At 34.6% G+C, this 26,034-nt stretch overlaps 6 protein-coding genes across 6 annotated transcripts; 5 read left to right on the top strand and 1 right to left on the bottom strand.

Moving 5' to 3' along the window:
* Positions 1–204: 204 nt before the first annotated feature.
* On the top strand, positions 205–1,068 carry J4E79_003903 (uncharacterized protein; the record flags this gene model as incomplete). The annotated part of the gene is made up of 1 exon (XM_049352793.1): positions 205–1,068. The coding sequence occupies one exon, from the start codon at positions 205–207 to the stop codon at positions 1,066–1,068; it is 864 nt and encodes a 287-aa protein (XP_049213172.1).
* Positions 1,069–1,775: 707 nt separating this feature from the next.
* Positions 1,776–2,804, top strand: J4E79_003902 (uncharacterized protein; the record flags this gene model as incomplete). The annotated part of the gene is made up of 1 exon (XM_049352792.1): positions 1,776–2,804. The coding sequence occupies one exon, from the start codon at positions 1,776–1,778 to the stop codon at positions 2,802–2,804; it is 1,029 nt and encodes a 342-aa protein (XP_049213171.1).
* A 424-nt stretch (positions 2,805–3,228) lies between these two features.
* On the top strand, positions 3,229–4,355 carry J4E79_003901 (uncharacterized protein; the record flags this gene model as incomplete). The annotated part of the gene is made up of 3 exons (XM_049352791.1): positions 3,229–3,567; positions 3,630–3,999; positions 4,051–4,355. The coding sequence occupies 3 exons, from the start codon at positions 3,229–3,231 to the stop codon at positions 4,353–4,355; spliced, it is 1,014 nt and encodes a 337-aa protein (XP_049213170.1).
* A 346-nt stretch (positions 4,356–4,701) lies between these two features.
* J4E79_003900 (uncharacterized protein) lies at positions 4,702–5,476 on the top strand (the record flags this gene model as incomplete). The annotated part of the gene is made up of 2 exons (XM_049352790.1): positions 4,702–5,313; positions 5,438–5,476. 2 exons carry the CDS (start codon positions 4,702–4,704, stop codon positions 5,474–5,476), a joined length of 651 nt encoding a protein of 216 aa, XP_049213169.1.
* A 961-nt stretch (positions 5,477–6,437) lies between these two features.
* Positions 6,438–7,701, top strand: J4E79_003899 (uncharacterized protein; the record flags this gene model as incomplete). Its single annotated transcript, XM_049352789.1, has 2 exons — positions 6,438–7,320; positions 7,382–7,701. The coding sequence occupies 2 exons, from the start codon at positions 6,438–6,440 to the stop codon at positions 7,699–7,701; spliced, it is 1,203 nt and encodes a 400-aa protein (XP_049213168.1).
* Positions 7,702–7,936: 235 nt separating this feature from the next.
* On the bottom strand, positions 7,937–8,557 carry J4E79_003898 (uncharacterized protein; the record flags this gene model as incomplete). Its single annotated transcript, XM_049352788.1, has 2 exons — positions 7,937–8,238; positions 8,299–8,557. 2 exons carry the CDS (start codon positions 8,555–8,557, stop codon positions 7,937–7,939), a joined length of 561 nt encoding a protein of 186 aa, XP_049213167.1.
* Between the last annotated feature and the right edge of the window lie 17,477 nt (positions 8,558–26,034).

Genomic DNA, 26,034 nt, shown 5'->3' with positions numbered 1-26,034 from the left:
AGCCAGAAGTTGCGCGCTAGGGTTGCCGTTACCTGGACGTGATTTCTAGCACTCAACTGACATCCAACACCCCACACACGCTCATCCATATCAAACGCGACACCTTCATTTGCGCAGCATAAACCTTTATATTCTGTTTCAACGCATCCGCTCGGAGCACCCGATCAGCGCCGCACCGCACCAGACGTCGTATAACCCGCCGCCATGTCCGAACGAAAAGTGCTCACCAAGTACTACCCACCGGATTTCGATCCTTCGAAGATCACGCGCCAGCGCGGCCCCAAGAATGCCGGTCCTAAGCTGATGACGGTCCGCCTCATGGCACCTTTCTCCATGAAATGTACCCACTGCGGCGAGTTCATCTACAAAGGCCGCAAGTTCAATGCGCGCAAGGAGACGACCGACCAAAAGTACTACAACATCGCCATCTTCCGCTTCTACATCCGATGCACGCGATGCTCCGGCGAGATCACCTTCAAGACAGACCCCAAGAACATGGACTACGAATGCGAGCGTGGCGCGAAGAGAAATTTCGAGCCGTGGAGAGAGGCCAAGCTCAATGAGGAGACTGAAGAGGAACGCCTGGATCGCATAGAAAGGGAGGAGGCAGAGCGCGACGCCATGAAAGAACTCGAGACAAAGGTCATCGATGCCAAAACCGAGATGGCCATCGCGGACGCTCTGGACGAGATTAGGTCGAGAAACGCAAGGCTAGAGAAGGCGGACCGCGAGGGCAAGGGAACCGAGGTACAACCCGATGCTGCCGACGAACGACGCAAGAAGCAGGAGGAAGAAGACGCAGAGGCTGCACGACAAGCATTCGCGAATCGGAGCATGCCTGACATCGGCGAGGAGACGATTGACGAAGACATGTTCGACGCGCCTATCGAGGTACCTGTTGCTACAACTTTCACCAAGAAGCCGAAGGAAAAGAAAGACTTTAGCGCAGCGTTAGGCCTGAAGAAAAAGGCGCCTGCCTCGACCCCCGCCCCTCAGGTCAAAGCCGCCGCACAACCCTCGAAATTATCGACCATGCTCGTAGCTGGTTATGATAGCGATGACGACTGAGCTGTTGGAAGGCTATTCCAAGCGTACAAGAGCAAGCAGGGCATACACGTACCCATGGCATCCCGGATGCCACCTAGGTCACACAATCAGCCACAACGTGGTGTATATTTGCGCTGGCCTCGTATAGATCGTTGAACACGGTATTGTTGGTGACTATGCGGTGAGTCTGCCATGGCTAGTGAAGGTGACTCATGCAGGACCAGCATCGAAGCTTGACGAGTCCATGAGGTTCATTACCGAACAGTCGCGAATAGTTCCTGCGCCCCAGAACACGGAAAAGGACTATGCGCATTCGACTGCCTTCTTATTCTGGTCGACGGAACCATCTTGTTATGGCATTTGCATTAGGCCGAACTACCGAGGCTGCTTTTGTAGCGCCTTGGAAACCGGTAGCGCCGGATTAATACCACACCCCATATCCAACTTAATCTATCCCCAGACCCACCTACCAGAAGAGGTTCTAATGACTTTGTGACTACGTTACCCCGCAAAAATGGTCACCTTCCCGGTCTGACGCTCCTAGGGTTCACCGAAGCTTGGGTACCTAGCCGTCTTAGGAGGGACAGCCGTTGCGCAACGCTCGTGACGTCGTATCCTTGACAAACTATGTGGCAACGCCGGATGGAACTTTATTTCACTGCCTTTATAAGTGGCCTTCCGCCTTCTCATCTGCTCGTCATATCCAGGCTTACCGTATTCCTTTCACGATGCGTCTCCTCACTTTGTGTAGTTTGCTTCCCAGCATTCTTGCTTTACCATCACAGACCCTCGACTTTTCAAGACATGCTATTGCATCTCGCGCCGACTCGTCTCTTACAAACTATCTCGGCGTCTTCTTCCTCGGCGACAAGCCTTCTGTATACTTCTACCTCTCCAATGGCAACAACGCCAACTCCATGACTGCTTTGAACAAAGGCCAAGCGGTCATCAACCCGACAAAAGGCACTCTTGGCGTCCGCGACCCTGCAATCATATCTGGCGGAGCAGCCGAAGCTGGAAAGAAGTGGTACATCATTGGTACCGATCTGAACATCGGGAAGACAACGTGGGATGCATCCCAACGCACGGGATCCCGCGGCATCTTCGTCTGGGAATCCGTCGATCTTGTAACATGGACCAACGAACGCCTAGTCACTGTTGAAGATGCGACTGCAGGAATGGTCTGGGCACCCAGCGCTATCTTCGACGAAGCCAAAGGCCAATACTTCGTTCATTGGGCGAGCAAGTTTTATCCCACTTCCGACCCACAGCACACAGGTCCACCTTCGTCGATCCGCATCCGCTACGCATATACCAAGGACTTCAAGACCTTTAGCACGCCTCAGGACTACATCAACCGATCACCCACCAACATTATCGACCAGGAGTTTCTGGCTCTCGGTAACAACGCGTACGCGCGCTTCTTGAAGGATGAGAGCGCGAAAACAGTCTTTACGGAGATCTCGACTAATGGGCTATTTGGCACCTGGACTAGACCTGCAGGTGCTAACGCCATCATCGCATCTGGCGTTGAGGGCCCCGCGCCTTACTGGGACAACCAAGTAGCCGGCAAGGCGCATCTCTTGCTGGACTTTTATGGAGCGGATGGATATAGGCCCTACGAGAGTACCAACGTAAGGAGTGGCCAGTGGACAGCGAGTGATAGGAGTGCCTGGCCTCAGGAACTGAGGCATGGAAGTGTATTGGGCGTTAATGCGTCTCAGGTGGAAGCGCTGAAGAAGAAGTGGGGCGCTTGAGCGTTTGGATGTCGGTGACAAGGCGGTCGCCCTTGGTTTCACTCGTACCTAGACGCTAAATGGGACAATTACGCTTCTGGAATTGCGTCATGGTAGACATTGCGGATTCCCATCGGGAGTTCCTCTCTGTCTAGACCTTGCCTTTGTCCAAGCCCCTTGTTCTTGTTATTCCAAACTGTTACTACTACACTTTCTTGAGATGAAGCTGCTATCCTACGGTTGTCTCATTAGTCTTGTTACTTCGGCTACAAGTGGAGTCGTATCTGGACAAGAGCTACATGAAGATTTCACTGCCATCAACTCAAGCTCCAAAGTCTCGATTGCGGCCGCAGATCCCCAACTTGCTGTCGACACACCGCCACCCCCAGACCATGACTCCATATGGCACAAGGCTTATTGTCGCGGCGCCGCCCTTGTCCGAGCCATGTCCCTCGACGAAGAAGAAAGCAACACGATGCTGCAATGGCCTTACACACAAAGTCCTTGGGACGGCGATCTAAAGCCTGAACTGAGAAAATGGGGCTGGCTCGACAACGAAGAGGACAACACGAACATCGACGATTCGTGTGACTTCGATGAGAAGTTGAAGATGAAGAACACTTTCGACGCTCTCGGTGTTGACACGCGACCGGCGGGGAAGGGTGGACCGAATCATTGCTTCAGATTACAGCATAGCAATGGGCCTACGGTCATTCGAGACAAAAATGGCAAGATGCCTTATTTGTCCAGTCAGCGTTACGAGGCAGATGGGAAGACGTACAGGGTCAGTAACCTACACCTTCATCAACGTGATGTTCACCAGGCCAACGTCTAATAACGCAACAGGTCACCGACGCCTACAGCACCGTAGGCATAAACCGCAACGACGGTATTCTCTACTTCCTCAACCGAATGTCACCTGAGCAAGGAGCCGCAGATCTCTGGAATTTGAGACCGGAACAAGTCGATAAAGCCGATTTGCCCAAGATCCGCTCGAGCTCTGACTTAGCTTGGGCGCTCTGGAACAGGGTTCCAGGAGAACCAATGATCAAAATGATCATGGCTCTCCAGATTGTTAATACGCAAACGGCTGAGACGATCATACCGAAGGCTTTGGAGGCGGTGGGAGAAACAGAGCTGAAGAGATGGCCGGGAACGGAGATTGTTGTTGGGTCAGATAATGACGCTGAGGCTGAAGCTGCTCTTGCGCTTATTGGTACGTCATTTCTCCTGCACATCGCATCCCGCTCTCTCTGACACTCTCTAGGCTCGCCCAATGGACTCGGCGCTGGCTACTTTCTTCTACAACACAAAAGGCAGCTCGGTGGCGCAAATTTCATCTACAAGATCACGATATTTAGAAACGATGGCGATGAGTTTGATGATGAGCCTAATCTCATTTTTCACGTTGACAAGAATACAACACCGATGCCGGATGTGGAAGACACTCCTGGTGCGCCGGAGAAACCGGCGGAGAAGGGTAGCGCGGCGGTTCGAGAGGGTAAGGTAGTGAGGAGGAGTAGGGATGGGAAGAATTTGGTTAGAGAACATGTTGTTTGGGCTAAGCTTTGATGGGAAGGCTATAGCATATTGCAAGAGGGTAAGTGCGGTCGTCAAAACCTAACAACTCAAAGGTATTGCGATGAGACAGCATACAGGCTTACACATGAGTTGACCAGTGGCTGAGATACAGCAGTGCAGCATGTTGGGTCGAACGTGCTTTCTCTTTCCCAGCATTTTTCTTATCTCAGCTCTGTGTTGCTCTTGCCTCACATCCCCTCCGCCACCTTCTCTCACCTTCACTTTGTGTCGCAAGCGCCGCTCGCTTGTCCGGTGAAGGCTCCAGTGCCCACCTTCTCTCCTTCCTCTTGTCGTTACCCCGCACGCAAATTTACCTGCAGCACCGCGAGTCGAAAAGATGAAGTTCACGCAGATCTTCTGCATCGTGGGTCTTGTTGCCCTCGGCGCGACTGAGGCCTTGCGCAATCTTACCAACGTCACTTCCGTCACTCTCGAATCTCAGAACCTCACTGTGCACGTAGCAGGCGACCCGGACGATAGCGACGATGACGACGATGACGATAATGACGACGACGATAGCGACGACAGCGACGATAGCGATACTGACGATGATGACGTACGGCTTGGGACTCCAGTTCCTGCTACTGAAGCACTTTGGCATGCATCGAAATGTCGTGGCGCCAAACTCATGTTTGCGTGTACCCAGGATCCACCGCAAGCCGCCCGGTTTGTTAATCCCTTGACAGTTCCCTGGGATGGCGACCTCAGGAACGAACTTCTCACTTGGGGTTACAAGGAAGGAACTAGTGATCCTGATGACGACTGCGAGATCGGCGTTCTCCAGCCAATGCTAGACGCCCTGGGACTTTCCAAAGTAAACAATCTTCACGGCGGGCCAAACTACTGTTTCTCTTACGAACATCGTGACAGCGCTGTCGTGGAAAGAGTAAATGGAATCTTGCCACCCAAGGACAAACAGTGGTATATTGTCGATGGTGTGAGGTACAGGGTAAGCTCATGCGTCGACTCCTTTCACTGGCCTTAACTAATGGCTTTGTGCTTCTAGGTCACGGACGCTTATTCCACCGTCGTCATCAATCAAGCTGCTGGCATAATTTTCTTCCTTCGCAGAGGGTCCGCTGAGCATCAAGCCCGCAGACTCTGGAAGGTAAAGGATCAGGTTCCCATTCCACCAAATGAGTTGCCGGCTCTACGTACGAGCTCAGACGTAGCCTGGGGATTCTGGAACAGAGTAAGTGGTGAAAACCTGGGGAATATCAATGGCGTCGTCTCCATGTTAATCACCAACGACCAAACGCGGAGAGTTATCGATAGGGTATTGGTGGACAAGCATCTCGAAACGGTACAGCTATGGCCAGGAACTGTGGTTGACGTCCACTCCGTACATTATCTGGCTCTTCTGGGTACGTTGAAATTCTCTATTCTTCCACACTCGTGATGCAAAGCATCTTATGCTTCGGGTTTGGGAAGTCACTAACGACCAATGCGAATCTAGGATCACCCAATGGTAGAGCTGTAGGATATCTGCTGGCGCAACACAAGGCAAAGATTGGCGGCAATAGATATGTTGAGTCTATTCACATATTCCGCCCCTACGAGTACTCGACACTGCCTCACCTTTTCTTCCGCGTCAATTGGGCGCCATCTCCGCCGCCAACAGTACCAGAGGAACCAATAGAGGACTTATTGCCGCCAGAAGGAAATGGGTTTGAAGTGGTTAGAAGAGGTAACGGTGAGAAGAACGTCATCAGAGAGCATGTGATTCGGGCGAAACTGTGAAAATACGATCAAACGCATAAGACTTGGGCCACAATACACCGGCTCACATATATGGCAGCTTAGTATATACGAGATGCTCATTCAATTACTGCCTCGGATCGACTGATATCTGTGTGTTTCACTCTCAGACTCGCCACCATAACGCTTCTGGCTCTTGCTGCTTACCTTTGATGATCTTTCACTCATACTGCAAACACTCGGAGTGTCACCCGCGTCATTCCGGGTCCGTACGCGTCGTGTCACTAGAACTAACGCCCTTTACTCCATAGACCCGCTTACATCTCTCATGTACTCTCTCACCGCAGCGCCTACCACCTCACATTGATCTACAACATGAAAGTCCACCTACTTTCATGTCTCGCCGCGTTTCAGAGCCTCGTCGCGGGTGAGGCTCTAACACCCTCCGTCAACGAGACGTCCCTCGATCTCTCCAGCCTGGTCACTGAAGACGGCCATAGCCTACTCAAAAGAGCACCCATCGCGCCAGCAAACGACTTCCTATGGGTGACTGCCGGTTGCCGCGGCCAGAAGCTCCAGCTAATGGACACCCTCAATCCACAAGAAGCGCAGCAATTCGGTACTCCACTGAACAGTCCATGGACTGGGACACTTGTCAACGAGCTTGCGCTGTGGGGCTACCTAGACAACAGCGAAAACAGAGATATCAAAGACGAATGCGACTTCACCATGAAGCCGATGTTCGAAACCGCACTGAAGGCTCTTGGAATCAGCGCGAGGAGTGCCCCGGATGGCGGACCGAACAAATGTTTCTCCTACGTCCACAGAGACAGTGCCGCCGTTCAGCGGTTGCCAAACGGCCAGCTGCCAGCCAGAAACCAACAGCAGTACGTCGTCAACAGTAGAAGCTACAGGATAACCGGCGCATTCCACACCATCGGCATCAACGCGCAAGATGGCGTCATCCACATGATCAACCGCCGGTCAGCCCAATCTGCAGCCAAACAGTTGTGGGGCGTCGCCCAAGCTCCAAAAGACCAGCTGCCCGCTCTAGCTTCGAGTTCAGACATCGCCTGGGGTCTATGGGAAAGGATGAGCGCCGGTAACCTCGCCAACATCAACTACATCTTCTCCCACCGGATCACCAACGAGGAGACACGCGCCATCATCGCGCGCGCTTTGGAAGGCCGGGAAGTACGACCTTGGCCGGGAGAGGTATTCGAAGCTGGAATGGCTACGGAATACTGGGCTTTGTTGGGTATGTTCCACACGGCCTCTTGCTTGCAGGATGTTACACAGTGCTGATGTATGACTTCTAGGATCGCCGAACGGCATCGCGGCAGGCTACCTGCTCGGACAACATAAACCCCAGTTTGGTCACAATAGATACGTGTCGGCTATACATGTCTTCCAGGGCGCACCGGGAAGTCCCTTCATGGGGGTACCGGCGTTGCCGTATATGTGCTTCGTTGTTAAGCCGGCGCCGTACCCGCCGCCGCCTCCTCCGCAGGAGATTCAGATGCGAGATGTTGCGCTGGATGAGCCTATTGCTATCGATGAGGACGAGGACCGAGTGGTAGCGCGGTCTGAAGACGGGAAGAGCATTGTGAGGAGTCATAAAGTGTTTGCAAAGTCGTGATAGAGGGTGGAGGGATAGTTAGATTGGAGAAGGCAAAAGCTTGATAATGTTTCCTTGCACATATCATCGTTTCTGGAATGTACGCATACATTGAGTGCTTTTAATACCGTTCGCTTTGTGCTAGTGATTGCATGCTCTCGAACCGAACCGATGTTGTCTAACCATCTAATCGTATCCTTCTTGTACACGAAGCCATCTGCTCAAGGCGCAGCATCGAAGGCCGGCTTCTACGTACCTAGTCTGAGCGGCCTGCAAAGACCACGTGTCGTCTTATAAGACTTGTCCCATCCCCATCCCCATCAACAAGATTCGACTCCACCAATCCAGTGCCCTTATCCTTGCCCTTGTCCTTATCTTCAGGCTCCGCCATCTCCGGCGGCGGCGAAGGCACATTGTCGACGTAAAAGAGAATGTTTCTCATCGGGCGGTCTTCCTTATCGGTCAGGAAGACGTTGATCTTGGAGATGTACTTGTCCTTGCCCAATTGGCGCTTGTGTTGCGCAAGGAAATAACCTGCGGCTCGACCGTTTGCGGAACCTGTTGAGCGATCTTGTTAGTAATTGAAGGTAGAACGAGATGTTGACGGGAGACACTCACCGATAATCGCTAGTCCTTCCTCCGACTTTGGATCAATCTCAGTTCCTGGCCACTTTTTCGGCTCTTTGATGTTCTGTTTGGCGAGCGCTCTATCGATGATAGATTGAGTCTCTTCGTTTGCGATGTACAAGCTGAATATCTTGCGAATGTCACCGAGGTTGTCCTTTCCGCGTATCTTATTCCAGAGGCCCCATGCGAAGTCAGAGCTGGCGCGCAGTTCGGGTAGCTCAGAGGCTTTTGGGGCGTATTTCCAGAGCATCTTTGCGGTTTCGAAGGGACTACTGCGCGAGACGAAGAAGAGTGCGCCCGCCGTGGGATTGACACCGAACGTGTACGTGGAAGCTGTGCACTAGGCTCTGTGTCAGTCACCCCGAAAATTTGCTATGATATCCGGCTTAGCAGGTTGATGCGCAAACCCAACTTACCCGCTGCCTCTTGCCCGATGGATCAAGATAGTATTGTTTATCGATTGGCAACATCCGACCTTGGGGGTCATCCAGGTAGAAAGGATCTTTTGGATCAAAGAGAACGGCCGGACTGTTGTAGTGGAAAGCGCCGAAACACTGATTATCTCCTCCTTCGCTGAGCGACTTATCGCTTATGTCGAGGGCTTTGAAAGAAGTCGTCATCCCATGGAAGCCGAAGGCGCACCAAGAGTCCTCGTCCTCCCATAGATCCCAGGCCCACGCTAATCCCTCTTTCTCTAAATTGCCGTCCCATTTGCTGCTGAGGGGATCGATGTAACGTGTGCCTTGATTGCCGTCTCTGGTCATCGCGAGGAAGAGTTTCTGGCCTCGACATACCGCCTTTTCATACTCTTCATCGCTGATTGCTGAGGCATGGATGACGAAGCCGGGGTCTGCAGGGTTGTAGCCAGCAAAGTCGATTGGAATGACGTTCCTCCTGGAAACGTGAAGGGCTGAGATATTCAAGAGAGGCCCACGTGGCGGGCTGAGACGCTCACTTGCGACCAGAGCGACTAATCCCGTCCATGACAGGAAATTGAGTGCCTTCATCGCGGTGGAAAAGGAAGAGCGCGGTAGTGTTTGACTAGTTGAGGCTGAGCGACGGACGGGTACGCGAAAGCGGAGGAGCAGAAGAACAAGTAGTTCCGGCGGGAGGTGGGGAGGTGATGGGTGAGCAGCCTGGATATAATCTTTGCCTAAGGTGCACGAGCAGTCGAAGGTGTAGAGCTGGGGGCCCGACCCACACTGCGTGCTAAGCGTACTACGAAAAAGGTTTAGTTGCAAGAGACTCTACTGTCATTCCGTTTCACTCAACAGTACAAAATATCACCGCCACCGAGATACAGTGAAGGCGTTGCCTGCTCAGCAGTGACACTGGCCTTGGACCCTCGACCTTCGGAACCTAGAAACCCACGACGGGTGTTTCCACCTCTTCTCCCACGCGTGCAGTCATGCTGCCCGTCGCCGTGAGTCAGAGAACAGTCTGGGTGATGTCAATAGCATGAAGCCGAGATGTCATAGTTGCAAGCCTTTCCTGGCCTTCGTTCCATAAGCTGTAGTTGTCTCATCTTTGTCCGTTGAACAATATCGCCTGAAGCTCTGTTTTTGCGACCATGCTAATTGACAGAGTTTTTTTGAACTTGATCAGTACTTCCTTGAGGCATTATTGTGCGGGCGTTTGTTGTAGATGCGATAGAAGGTGCGTGCCAACACCACCTACATAGCTGGATGGTGCTGAATCAACAATGGAGACACGTCGTCTAAACTGTGGTTCGTTGCGAAAGTGGTTCATTGATACCGCTCAACATGCTGACAGAGTGATGGTTGACGGATGGTGAGCTCCTTTTGGGTGTAACGGTACACGACGTTGACAGACGCGCGTGGATTGATGCAGTTTAGCAATGATCGAAGCTCGTAGCGTTGGGGCATGACAATGTAGCTGGAAATGAGACAGAAGTAGCCATTGAATAATGTGAGGAGCGGCGCATCCCATAACCGTTATTTTGGGTGTGGATGGTGAAGCGAAACGCGTCGACGCGTTGTTCGGTCTAGCCTGACTTGGGGCCTGTTTAGTAATCGCAAATACTAGTACAATACTAAGATATAACATAATATAATTTATTATATACGTATATTTAGTAACTAGTAATTTATATAATAGTAGTAGAATACACTAAAAGTATATAACATATTTAAAAAGTAGTAAAATATATTTTATTATTATTTAATTATAAAGAGTAGTTTTATTATATAATTAAAGCTTTTATTATATACTTTTTTTATACTAAATAAGTATATATAGTAGTAGAATACTTAATTTAAGTAATTATTAAATATATAGTAAATTAATTACTATATAAGTATAGTATTATACTATAGCGTAGAGCTATTTCTATTCTAAGAAGCTTTTAGATATTATACTACTACTTAGAGCTATTTCTATTCTAAGAAGTTTATAAGTATTATACTATAGTATAGAGCTATTTTTATTCTAAGAAGCCTTTAGATATTATACTACTACTTAGAGCTATTTCTATTCTAAAAAGTTTATAAGTATTATACTATAGTATAGAGCTATTTCTATTCTAAGAAGTTTTTAAATATTATACTACTACATAAAGCTAATTCTAACCTAAAAAGCTTTCTAGGTATTATACTACTATATAAAGCTATTTCTATTCTAAATAAGCTCTCTAAGTATTATACTACTACGTAAAGCTAATTCTAACTTAAGAAGCTTTTTAGATATTATACTACTACGTAAAGCTAATTCTAATTTAAAAAGCTCTCTAGATATTATACTACTATATAAAGCTAATTCTATTTTAAGAAGTCTTCTAGGTATTATACTACTACGTAAAGCTAATTCTATTCTAAAAAGCTTTTAGAGCTACTACCTTTCTAAGAAGTCTTTAGATATTATACTACTACTTAGAGCTACTACCTCTTTAAGAAGCTCTTAAATATTATACTACTACTTAGAGCTACTACTTTTCTAAGAAGCTTTTAGAGCTACTATCTCTTTAAGAAGCTTTTAGATATTATACTACTACTTAAGACTACTACCTCTCTAAAAAGCTTTTAAATATTATACTACTACTTAGAGCTACTACTTCTTTAAAAAGCTTTTAGATATTATACTACTACTTAGAGCTACTACCTCTCTAAGAAGCTTTTAGATATTATACTACTACTTAGAGCTACTACTTTTTTAAAAAGCTTTAAAACTACTACTTTTCTAAAAAGTTTTTAAAGCTACTACTCTTATAAGAAGCTCTTAGATATTACACTACTATATAAAGCTACTATCTCTAAAAAGCTTTTAGATATTATACTACTATAGCTATATATAAAAAGAAACTTTATAATAAAGAAGGAAAAAAAAAGAGTAAAAAAAAGTAAAAAAGAAGAATAGATAAGCTAGAGATTAAATCTAGAACTTTTATAAATAGGTATTATAATAAGATAGTAAGTATATATAAAAAGTAAAATAATCTAAGCTAAGTTCTATTTACTAATATAAGTCTATAGTACTCTACTACTAAGCTACTTATCTAAATTATTTTAATAAAAAAAAACTATATTAGTTAGTATATAAATAGAATATAGTATAAGTATAAATAGTGTAGCTAAGTTACTTATAATAGGCTCTCTAATACTACGCCTTAATAGATAGTAGTATCTATATTATACTACTATATATATAAAGAAATAGATTATAGTAGCACTTTTATATAATATTATATTATACTACTATATATATATAAGTATAGCTAGCTTATATTATACTACTATAAGTAAGTATAAGAATAGATAGCGCGTAAATAACTATATTATACTACTATAAGTATATAGATATAGTTAAGTTATATTATACTACTATAGGTAATTATATAAATAGGTAGCGCCTACTTAGCTATATTATACTACTATTAGCGTATAGATATATACTAGTTATATCTATGTAGCCTCTTTTATTATACTATTATAAGCGTAGAAAAGAGTAGTAGCTTAAGCTATTATATTATACTACTAGTATAGGCCTATAAATATTTAGCTATTCTTATATATTATACTACTATATTATAATAGAGGTTAGTAGAGAAAGAGTTCTAAAGTAGAAGAGTTAAAAAATCTATAGTAGTAACGTAAATAGTCTATATTACTACTAGCGCTTATAATAAGATTTAAGATATTCTAAGGTCTATTAGTTCTAACTATTCTACTAAATAATAATAATATTATACTACTACTATATTTATAGTATAGCTAACGTATATATTAACTCTAGATCTAACTTTAACTCTAATAACTATAACTATAGTATTAATAGCTCTCTATATATATTAGACGTAAAAGATACTATACTAGATAGCGCTATTATATATAAGAATAATAATATAAAAGAGCTAAGTAAAAAGAATATAAATAGTCTACTACTATAGACTATTAGAGTAGTAGCTATAATACTTATAAACGTTATAGTATAGGTAGCTTTATTACTAAATTATAGTAGCTATAGTCTATAACTTTATCTACTCTTTTACTAGAATTATGTTATATATTTACTAGATAGATCTAATTACTAGTTCTATATAGCTATAAGAATAGATAAGGTTATTTTTTAAAGGCTATATAAATAGTATATATATAATACTATACTAGATAGACTAAAGTAGAAGTATAAGACTATAGTAGAACTAGATAAGAAGTTACTTATCTTTCTCTACTATTATAGTTATGCTAATATAGTAGATTCTAGCTTTTAATACTAAAGGTATTTAAAAGCTACTACTTACTATATTATAAATAAGTATTTATAAAAGCTTTATACTTTATTTAAAAAGGCTATATAACTTTTTAGTAGTAATACTACTTTTTTATACTAGCTTTAGCGTAGTATAAAGTTCTACTTATAGTTCTAGAATTATATAAGTACTATAGATAGTATATTTCTACGCGCTTATATTCTACTAAGTATTAGTAATAAGAAGATATAGCGTTATTATAAGTAGTTTTATATCTAGAATATACTTAGAGTATATAACTTTAATTATATATTTATTTATTATATAGCTAGATAGAAAGATTATATATATAACGTAAGAGTATTTAAATATATAGTATTATTCTATAATCTTAAACTACTTTATAATAAGTACTTTCTTATAAATTTAGAGTATTCTTTTACCTCTATTATAATAATACTCTACTCTAATACTTAGTACTATCTTACTAAGTCTACTAGAAGCGCTATAAGTTAAAATACTTATAGTAAAGAAAAGCTTTTTAATATATACTATTTATCTCTTTATATAAGTATTAAATAACTTTAGAGTATCTTTAAGTAGTATTAGAAGATATAGTATATTATATATAGACCTAAGTATATAATTAAGAAGTAGATACTCTTTACTAAAGTAACTATAGCGCTTAATAACTTTATTATAAGCTAGAAGCTCTATAATAAACTTAAGTAAGATATTCTAAAGATAATAAGGTTAAGCTACTCTAATAAAAGAGTTAAGAGAGCTAGTAATATAACTATAAATATACTAAAGAATAATTCTATTTTAGTAGTAGCTAAAAAGATAATATAGTAAGTAGAAGAAGTTATTATAGAGTAGATAGTTAATAAAAAAGCTAAAGAGATAATAAGAAGGTAAGATATTATTACTAGTATAATATAAAAGCACTATCTTACTAAATAGCGTATAGATCTATAATATAATAAGTTTAGAATATTATAGTAGAAGTATATTATACTAAAGTAGTATTATAGTAGGCTTATTTATCTCTATATTATATCTAATACTAAATATATAGAGAACTAAGAAATATATTTTTAGTATTTACTAGTAGTATAGTTATATTATAGTATACTAGAGAGGCTTAAACTTATTATTATTATTATAGAGAGCGTACTATTTCTAGCATAGTATATTTTAATATTATTTTATATATAAAGAAAGATTAATAGTGTTACTTTAGTTTTTATAAAATTATTAGCTATAGAGATATTCTAGTAAAAGAGATCTATTATTACTAAGAGCGTAATACTTCTTTAGATTTATACTATAGTTAGAGTTATAAGTAAGTACTTTAAAAGACTTTATAGTAGTAGCTAATAAGATACCTTTTTCTTTATTATTAGTATTCTTCTATAGATATAAAAGAGAGTTACTCTATTATAGAGCCTAGAAAGTCTAGATTATCTTCTAGTAAACTATTACTTTATTATAGTTAGTAATAATTAGTTTATTCTAAAGAATACTAGATTTAAGTATCTTTATAGCGCTTTCTACGTAGGCTTTTACTACTAGTTTAGTATAATAATATAGCTTATAAATAAAAACGTATACTAGTATATACTACTTTATTTTATCTATATATTTAATCTACCTTATAAGCTCTAGTATAGGCACTACTATAATAACTAAGGTATTAGCTTTATTCTAGGTAATATAATAGATAGCTCTTATATAGTTTTATATATTTCTTTCTAGTTTATATTACTTCTAGAGTAAGTAGTTATTATAATAGTCTTATAAATATTTAATTACCTATATATAGTAATAATAGAGATTATAAGTATATATAGCTTTACTAATCTTATAAAGTATACTTATAGTAAGCTTAAGCCTAGTATATACGTCTCTAATTTATATTCTATAAGAAGACTTAAATCTAATAGTAGACTATATAGTACTAGAAGTACTAGTAGAAGTAGTAGAATCTATAATATTATTATTATTAAAAATAGTACTATTAGGTTTTATTTTATGTATAGCCTTTATTAGTTACTTATTACTTATAGTAGAGTACTAGAAGCTAGAAGACTTATTTTAAATAGATAATAAAGAATTCTATAGTTTCTTATAAACACTATAGTATAGTCTAGTATACTTTTCTATAGTAGTTTTAGTATTAAAAATATCTCTAATATAGTTAATACGCTTACGTAAGTAGTAGTTTCTTTTCTACTAGTACTCTAGAGCTTTTTTACACTTAAAGACCTTATTACTCTAGTTTTTATAGAACTTAATATAAAAGCTATTATTAGCTTCTATTATACTACTATTAGTTTTAAGAATCTTATAGTATATATATACTTAGTTCTTAATTTCTTATATCTTTACGTAGACTTAAGAAGCTATAAAGATATAAAAATAGCTAAGTTTATCTACTACTTAGTTAGTAGTCTTAGCGTAATTATTCTTCTATCTAGTATTATAGTAAATATTAATTATAGCTTTAATTATCTTCTTAGTTTAAATAATCTTTACTTCTAATTATATAAGAGTAGCTTATATTATCTAGAAGTTAGTAGTCTACGTTAGCTAAGTGTCTTTATACTAGCTCTACTAATATATATTCTAGATTAGAAAAGATAAAGTTTATAAACACTATAACTATATATTAGGCTAAGATAATAGAGGTATTTCTTATAGTTTAAGTAAGAGTCTACTTACTATAAGCTTATCTCTAGAGTAGAATAGTAATAATTAAGATAACGCTATTAATATAAGCGTAGTAGAGAGCGTATTACTATATAAAGAGAATATAGTAGCTTATAAAAATATATTAGAAGTAGGTACTATAAATATAAGTAAGTATAGAGAATATATATTATTATAAAGAAGTATATAGAAAGAGTTATAATTATTATAGTCTTATAATAGCTTATTATATAACTTTACCTCTATTTTATTATAGTTAGTAATAGTTATATTAGAAGCGTTATCTTTACTAAACTAGTCTAACTTAGAGAACTTAGACTTATTAGTACTACTAATAGCTATATATCTATTAGTTAGTAAGTATAGAGTATATATATATACTTATAGATAGTAGTGCCTACTAATAGCTTTTCTACTAATCTAGTCTTTTTCTTTAGCGTTACTTTAGCTATAGAATTAGACTTATATTTAGTATAAGTCTTTAACTATAATAGCTATATATATTATAAGATAAAGCTAGTAGCTTTTACTTTATATTAAAGCGTAGTAGATTACCTAAGTAAGTTTTAGAAAGCTAGAGCTCTAAATTTAATAATATTATTATTATACTACTTAGAAAAGTTAGTGTTTTAAAGTAGAAACTTATAAAAATAGCTTTAAGTAGATATATTATTATTAGAGAGCTTTATAAATTAGTAGTATTTATTATTATTAGTATACTAATACGTAGATAAAAGTAGAAATCTATAGTAAAGTAGAAGTATAAGATAATTATAGATATACTAATTCTACGTCTAGTAACATAAAAAATAATACTAGTTTTCTTATTTTATAACTTTATATAAGTACTATTAAATAGAACTTTCTACGTATAAGGTTAAGAGAATTAGATTTACCTAGCTTAGCTAACTTAGTCTAGTAGTACTAATCTAAGCTATATAAGTATATAGTACTAATAATAGCTTACCTTTCTCTCTTTTTATATATAGAAGCTTATTATTATTTATATATTCTATTACTCTATATACTTTATACCTCTTCTCTAGACTAGTAAGTGTAGTATCTAGTAATAAAGCTTTTATTAGCGCTTTTTAAGTACTCTCTAGCTAGAATATTTTATATCTACGTAACTAATAAGATAATAAGTCTAAAAGATTATAGTAGTAAAATAAATAGTAGAAAGGCTTTAAAAAAGATATATAATCTACTTTATATTAAATAAAATACTAACTTAAAAGATAGTTATCTTTCTAAGCCTTTATAATAGTATTAGAGATATAGTATCTATAGAGAGTTAATAGTATAATAATAAAGAATATTATAGTATATACTAGTTACTAATAAGTAGATTAGTAAAATAGACTCTACACTATACTAGTTAATAAGATAATTTAGTATTATATGTTATCTACTAGCTTTTATAATATAAAAGCGCTTATTTTTCTCTTAAGTTTATCTTTAGTAGAAGAAGCTATATACTTATAAGCTTTTCTACTATACTAGCACTACGCGTAGGTAAGACTAAAATAGACTACTAAATTACTAATAAAAGTATTTTAGATATCTAGCTTATAGTAATAGTAGTTAATATTATTATCTTAGTAAGTATAATACTTTATCTTACTTATTAAGATCTTTTTAAAATTAGTCTCTATAATTTTTATAATATAGTTATACTAATTTAAATGTACTACTTTTATATCTTAGTTAGTAAAGTACTTATTATTTTAGTACTACTACTTATTAATCTACTAGTATAGAAGATAGGTATTAGTAGACTTCTACTTAGTAGTAGTTATACTCTAAATAAAGCGTATTACGTTAAAGATAGATACTATCTACTATATCTAGTACTCTACTAAGTTTATTAGAAGCGCGCACTAGTAGCTAGTAAGACTACTAGTAATAATAGTAGCTAAGTTAATAATATATCTAAAAAGTGTTAGTAGTTACTATATAATAGATTAAGCTTACTTACTAGCTACTAGATAACGTAAGAGTTTCTAGAAGTACTAGACTTTAGACTTTAAGTAATACTATAGAATTACCTACTAAGAAATTATTCTTGCCTACTAGTGTCTAGAAATTACTTTCTACTAGCATTATTATTATTAAAGTAGACGTAGACTTATTATTATTATTATTATTAGAGATATCTATTACTTTCTTTATTTTAAAGTTTCTATCTAAGTTCTTAAACTAGATAGATTCTTTTCTCTCTTTATTATTATTATCTTCTAACTATACTAGTAAATATACTACGCCTAAGATAAGTACTATAGATAGTACTAGTACTACGTAAGTTATTATCTCTAGACTAGTTATTATAGAAAACCTAGCTAGATAAACTAATACTAGTAGAACTTTATAAAGTATTAGTATAACTACCTTTAAGTAAGTATAATATTAATATATACTATTTTATAATATATACTAGTAGAAGTTTCTAGTACTTCTTATATAAAAATAACTTATTTCTTAAATTCTATACTTAGACTATATTATTACTAGCTTATTCTACTAAAGTAGAGAAAAATCTAAGCTTAGTCTTAGATATACTAAAAAATAAATTACGTAAATATAAAAGTATAGAGTATATCTTATAAGTGTTATAGATATTTAAAAGTATATAATATATAGTAAGTCTATAGTAGTATAGAGTTCTTAAAAAGTAAAAAGCTAAAATAGTAATAATAAGTATAATAATAATAATAGTGCTAAGGCTTACGTATAGTTTTCTATAAACACTACTTTTACCTCTAAATAATACTAAGATAAATATTATAGTCTTGTTTATAAGCGTCTATATTAATTAATATATATTAATACTTTTCTCTCTTACTTATAGTAGTATCTAGTAGTAGTAACTAGTATATAGTAGTGCTAATATAGTATAATAAGTAGACTACTATATTATATTCTATAGTATAGTACTACTATTTCTTAATATATTATATTATACTACTAGCTACTTACTACTATTCTACTACTATAACTATTTTACTATATTCTTATATTATACTACTATAGCTATTTACTATTCTCTTATATTATACTACTAGCTACTTACTACTATTCTACTACTATAACTAACTTACTATATTTTTATATTATACTACTATAGCTATTTACTATCTTTTTATATTATACTACTATAGCTATTTACTATCTTCTTATATTATACTACTATAGCTATTTACTATTTTATTATATAGTCTACTACTTAATATAGTAACGCTTTTACTACTTCTAGTATAAATTACTCTTTTCTTTTTACTATTACGCTCTTATCTTTACTATTTACTACTAAAACTACTATTAACGCTAGCTATAGTAGTAATATATAAGTAAAGTTTTCTTCTATCTTATACTCTTTTTACTATACTTATTCTTTTTTATTTCTACTACTATTAGTAATAGTAATAGTAACTACTACTATCTCTTATAAAGTATCTAATCTAATATAAAGTAAATCTACTCTTTACTACTTTACTTTAGAGCTCTACTTATTAGTACTTATCTTAGTATAGTTTTTCTTAACTATTAGATTTATAAAAGATACTAGCTTTTATACTACTAGTAGTAGAGTCTTATAAGCTAAACTTTTATATATTTATAAAATTATAGAAGACTAGCTATCTACTATAATCTTATTAGCGTTTAAGTGTTTTTATCTTATACGTCTTAAATAGACTACTTTCTATTATACTTTATCTAGCTTTAAGCCTTCTTAGAGTTTATAAGTCTTTACTTAATAAGTCTATAAGCCTCTACTTAATAAACTATATACTTAGTAAAAAGAAAGAAATATAAATACTTTATATTATTTATATATTATTATCTTATTATAGTAAAGTGTTAATATAGAGCAGAGCAATAAAACGCAGTTAGTAACTCTATATAGTAATCTTATTATAGGTGTATTTTCTAAACACCTTGTACTTGCTATATATAACTATAGAATTTAATAAAACTCTCTCTCTCTAACGTTTGCTATAGATATAGTACTTTAATAATAATAATAACGTGCTTATAGAGAGTAATAGTAATAGAGGCTTTTCTAGTATACTTAGAGATAGACTTAGAGGTAGTAACAGGTAAGCTATAGAGCTATAGAAATATTAAAATATTCTTAAAAGTTAATGTAGAAGCTTTCTAAGAGAAAGCTCTTAGTAGAAAAAGTAAAAGTCTTTCTCTTAGCTATAGAAGTAGATAGGTAGAAGTCTAGGCAGCGTAGGTAAACTCTAGGTCTAGAGTAATATTAAATTATAGTACTATACTACTGCGAAATATAAATAATATTCGCGCAGGTAAACTATAGTATAGAGAATAGTAGCCTAGAGGGGGTTATATAAACTTTGTATATAGAGAATACTTCTCTTCTTCTTTTTTTTTTTCTATCTAACAACTTTCTATCTTAAAGAACTTCTTACATCTCTAAGAAATCTAAATACCTAGGCTAAATATCTAGCTAAATACCTAGCTAAATACCTAGGTACAACTTCTAAGCTTAATACTAACACTAATATTACCTTAAAGATGTTAAACTCTACTTTCCTCTCTATGCCTACTACCTAGGTAGGTACTTCTAACTCTATAGTGCCTAGCCTAAACAATAGTTACCTAGTACTATTAACAGGCTTAGTCTTCTATAAGGTTAGCATTACTAATACTAATACAACCTTTAATACCTTATACCTCTAAGCGTAGATATATAAAGATAATCTTAAGAATATAGTAGCAACGTTTATAGACGTTATTCTACTAAGAGAATTTAACCTAAAGAATAAAGTACTATATACTTATCTTTATATAAATGTGCTCTTTATTATTAAGCTATTCTAAATAAATACGCTATTTATATACTATACTACAAAGAAGAAGAAAAATAAGGCCTTTACCTAGAAGGAATTTAAGCGTTAGAAAAGAGTAGACGTAATATATAATGTAATAATAGTGCTAGTATAGGTAGTAGTAAAAAGGTAGATATAGTTAAATAGACTCTATCTCTAGACTTTACTCTAGAAGTTAGAAACACTTAGAATTATTAGAGAGATAAGAGATAAGCTATAAGTATAAGTGTAGTAGTAATAGAGCTAGTAAGCTAAGAAATAGTAGTTATAGGCGCTCTAGAATAACTTAAGCGTTATTATAAAGTTTAGACTACTACTATAAAAGAGCTAGAGACTTATTAGTATAGATAGAGAATAGATAGGTAGGTAATAGTAAATGTAGATAGTAAGTAGCAGTTACGTAATATAGCTATTAGAGTTATTAGACTTATAGGTAATTGCGTATAGAATATAGGTTGCTAGTAATTATATAGGTATTATATAGGTATTTTAGATTAGTTTAGGTTGTCTTAGAGGCTTTGTACTAGCAATAGACTTACTTAATTTCTTTTTAGTGTTACGCAATTATATAAAGCTAGTACTAGTGCTAGTTAATAGTTTAGATAGCTGTTAGTAATATATAATAAATATAAAGTAGTTAGCCTATCGCAATTGCGTATAATAACTATTATATTAGTAGTAGAGGTAGTGTAGGTATAAGTGTTGTAAGTTATAAATTAGGCTTGCGTTAGAGATTTTTAAGTTTACTATTAAGTCTAATATAGTAACGCGTTATCGCGTAATTACGTAATTACGTAATTATTTAATTTTAAAAGAAGTACGCTGTAGGCTCTGTCTCTTAGGCCTAGAGAGAAATATTATTATCTTATAATATATAACTATAATACTAAGTCTACTAATTATCTTCTAATAGAGTTATAAGTTAGTACTTATAACTAGCTATAATAAACTTTATAAAACTTATACTTAGTTAACTTATATCTAATACTCTTAATTACTTATCTTATCTTTTATATACTTTCTTTAGCTTACTTACTTTAACTTAAAGCTTAAGTAATAGTTATTCTTATATAGATAGAAGTAGTTACTTAGCTCTTCTTCTATAAGTATAGTAGTTTAATTCTACCTACTTCTATTAGTTGTTTAGTATCTTACTTTATACTATAATAAATCTCTACCTAGAAACTAAGTCTTACTAACTAATTCTAAATATAGCTTAGTAATATTAATAAAAAAAAGCGCTAAAATTTATTCTTATATTCTAGAAAGTTTATAATCTAGAGGTATCTATTATTAGACTTTATATTCTACTAAGCTAATAAAGAATACTATTACTATACTAACTACTTTAAGTCTAAAGATTTTTTACTACTTTTAGCTTACTAGCTAAGTAAAGACACTTTATAGAATATAGCCTTATTAATTATACTAGATTATAGTATTTATCTAAAGTAAAGAGATAATAATTTTATATTATACTACTAACCTTACTTATAGCCTTTAGACGTATTATACTACTAAACTACTTTTAGCTAATTAGATATAACATATTATACTACTAAACTATAGCCTCTAACTAATTCTATAATAGCGTATTATACTACTAACTTACTTTTAGTCTCTATACGCTTTTATAGCCTTTAGATATATTATACTACTAACTTTACTTATAGCCTTTAGATATATTATACTACTAACTTTACTTATAGTCTTTAGATATATTATACTACTAATCTTACTTATAGCTTTTAGATATATTATACTACTAATCTTACTTATAGCCTTTAGATATATTATACTACTAACTTTACTTATAGCTTTTAGACGTATTATACTACTAATCTTACTTATAGTCTTTAAACATATTATACTACTAATCTTACTTATAGCTTCTAGATATATTATACTACTAGCTTACTTATAGTCTTTAGATATATTATACTACTAATAATACTTATTCTATATATAGTCTATAGCTATCTACTAGATTCTAGATAAGCTTAGCGCTATTTAAGTGTAAACTTTCTAGCTACTTACTATAGTATATATATTATACTACTATCTACTATACCTTAAATAGTGTAGCGCTACCTCTAGAGCTATATTAGAAACTCTATAGACTAGCGCTTACTATAGCTCTTATTCTACTACTAGTATATCTTTCTCTATTTAATACTTATTATATACTTTAAGAATAATACTTATATTACTATCTTTAAACACTAGAACTACTACCTATAATTATATATTTTCTAGAGAAAAAGACCTATATTATAATTTCTTAAAGCTAGAACTACTATCTATAATTACGTATTTTCTAGAAAAGAAGATCTATATTATAATTTTTAAAAGCTAGAACTACTATCTATAATTATATATTTAGAACGTAGTAGAATAAAATATAGATAATATAGACTTTAATAGTTATTACTTAACTATAAATATAACTAATATAGTAATCTTAAGAACTAGTATAAGTAACTTAAGAAATTACTTATAAAGTCTAATAATAATCTTACTAGTTATAACCTAACTATAAATATAACTAATATAGTAATCTTAAGATATAGTATAAGTAACTTAAGAAATTACTTATAAAGTCTAATAACCTTACTAACGTATAGCGCTAGTATAATAATACTACTTTCTAGCTTAATTAAAGTACTTAAAGCTTAATAGCTTTTAGGTCTATACTAATTTATAGCGCTAGTGTAATAATACTACTTTCTAGCTTAATTAAAGTACTTTAGAGTTTAATAGCTTTAGAAACTACGCTTAAGTTATTTATTAGCTTTACTATTAATATAAAAGTAAGTAGATACTAGAAACTTAAGATAGAGAATAGCGCTCTTAAGCTCTAAGATAGTAGTTTATTATACTTCTATCTACTACCTAATAGCTTTATAAAGCCTTTTAGTAGAGTTACTAGAAAGGCTTAGCTAGTAAGCTAGTGTTACTCTTTAATATATAAGTAAATACTACTTTTATTAGAAAAGTAATTACTAATAATAATAAAACTAAGTTAAATACTATAACCTTTACTTTAATTACTATCTTTATTATCTACTATAGTCTCTTTTTATAATAATACTTATAATAATATAAAAGAAAATAATCTATATAGTATAGAAAAATATAGTTATCTATATAGTAGTAAGATAAGTTAGTAAAACTAGTACGTCTCTAGCTATAAGCTAGTATAGTATAGAGTCTAATTATTTTATAATAAAGGTTTCTTTATATAGCTACTTAAGACCTTATAGTAACTCTATACGTCTAACTTTATAACTATTTATACTTTCTTTACTATACTAGTATCTTTACTATACTATTTTTTCTACTTTTTAAAGTTATTTTAATATTAGTCTTAAACTTCTAGTACTACTTCTCTTTAGATAAAAAAGCTACTTAGTACTTTAGTAGAGTATAGATTATTTATAGAGTATTTAAAAAAAAAAGATCTTATAAGAAAAAAAGTATAAGATTAGAAATCTTAGATAAGAGACTATTATCTTGCTTAGTCTAGTAGTATTATTAGCTTCTAGTACTCTAATAAAGCCTACTTCTACGCTAGTTAAAACCTTTAAATTTCTTAATACTAGTTTATAAAACTAGTCTAGTAGTATTATTAGCTTCTAGTACTCTAATAAAGTCTACTTCTACGCTAGTTAAAACTTTTAAATTTCTTAACACTAGTTTATAAAACTAGAAGACTTTTAAATTTCTTAATACTAGTTTATACAACTAGAAAACTTTTAAATTTCTTAATACTAGTCTATAGAACTAGAAGACCTTTAAAACTAAGATTATTAGTAGTAACTAGAAGAAAAAGACTATAAAAACTTATATCTATAAAAATTTTTAAGTTAAGATCTTTAGCTTTAAAATCTCTAGCTTTAAGATCTCTACTATTACTTTACTTCTCTTTAGCTAGCTAGATATAAGTTCTATACGTTTATATCTTTATTATTATATACTAATAGTATTTAGACTATAATAATAATATATAGTACCTAAAGCTTAGATTTTATATCTAAGTTAATAGTTTTATATAAAAGAAGAAGGTCTAACTAGCTATACTTATATTCTTAATTATTTTACTTTTATCTATAACTAGTATTAGTAGAGTTATTAAAGATTATATTATTAAGTTTACTACGCTTTCTACTTTATAAGCTCTTAGATAGCCTTAACTCTAGCTTACCTCTAAAACTACTACTACTAAAATACTTTCTACTTCTATATCTCTATACTAAGAACGTAACTTCTAGATAATTATTATTATTAATAATACTAGCTATAAGCTTTTAAGCTTTTTAAGCCTATACACTACGCTACTAAAGCTATTATTAACTACTTTCTCTTTATTACTAACTTTTTTATAATTATTATTATTAATAATACTAGCTATAAGCTTCTAGGTCTCTTAAGTCTATACACTACACTACTAAAGCTATTATTAACTACTTTCTTTTTATTACTAACTTTTTTATAATTATTAACTTTACTATATATATTTACTATAACTAGTATTCTATAAATAACTATAGACTACGTAAAACTATTATTAAGAACGCTAGCTATAAGCCTCTAGACCTCTTTTAAGTCTATACTATTTAACTTTAATATATATATCTTTATAGAGACTATATATTTTATAATTAACTACTCTTTAGTTAAGATTACTAATACTAAATACTATATTTTTAGTAAAAGAGCTATAAGAAATATAGTATACTAAAATACTACTACTAAATTAGGTAAGTACTCTATTATTACTATCTTCTCTAGTAAGAGTATTATTAGTACTATAGTTAACTTATAAAATAATTACTAATAATAGTATTAAAGCCTTTAAGAAGCTAGTAATAAGATAACTTAGACTTACCTCTAGAACTACTACTACTCTAGCTACTATAGAGGTACCTTATACTTTTATAAGATAATTACTAATAATAGTATTAAAGTTTTTAAGAAGCTAGTAATAAGTTAACTTAAGCTTACTTCTAGAACTACTACTACTCTAGCTACTATAAAGATGTCTTATACTTTTATAACTCTATACTAATACTAATAGTTTTAACTTAGACTTACCTCTAGAACTACTACTACTTTAGCTACTATAAAGGTACTTTATACTTTTATAACTTTACACTAAGAATATAACTTCTAGATAGTAGTTTTAGAGTACTATATATCTATAAAAGTATACTACTTTAAATATATTACTAGCTTTCTTATTAGCTATAATAGCTTTTAGCACTTAAAAGTTACTACTAGTAATATTTATACTACTCTAAGTACGCTACTAGCTTTCTTATTAGCTATAATAGCTTTTAGCACTTAAAAGTTACTACTAGTAATATCTACTATATACTAAAGTAGCTAGATATCTAAGCTAGTAGTTTCTATACTATTATACTCTAGTTAGCCTATAGCCTCTATTAAAGTTAAAGC

The sequence above is a fragment of the Alternaria viburni genome (genome assembly GCF_023758015.1).
Source record: "Alternaria viburni strain BMP 2772 chromosome Unknown scaffold_6, whole genome shotgun sequence".
NCBI classification, from domain to species: Eukaryota; Fungi; Ascomycota; class Dothideomycetes; order Pleosporales; family Pleosporaceae; genus Alternaria; species Alternaria viburni.
Note: the sequence above shows the minus strand (reverse complement) of the source record. Positions and strands in the feature narration are given on the sequence as shown.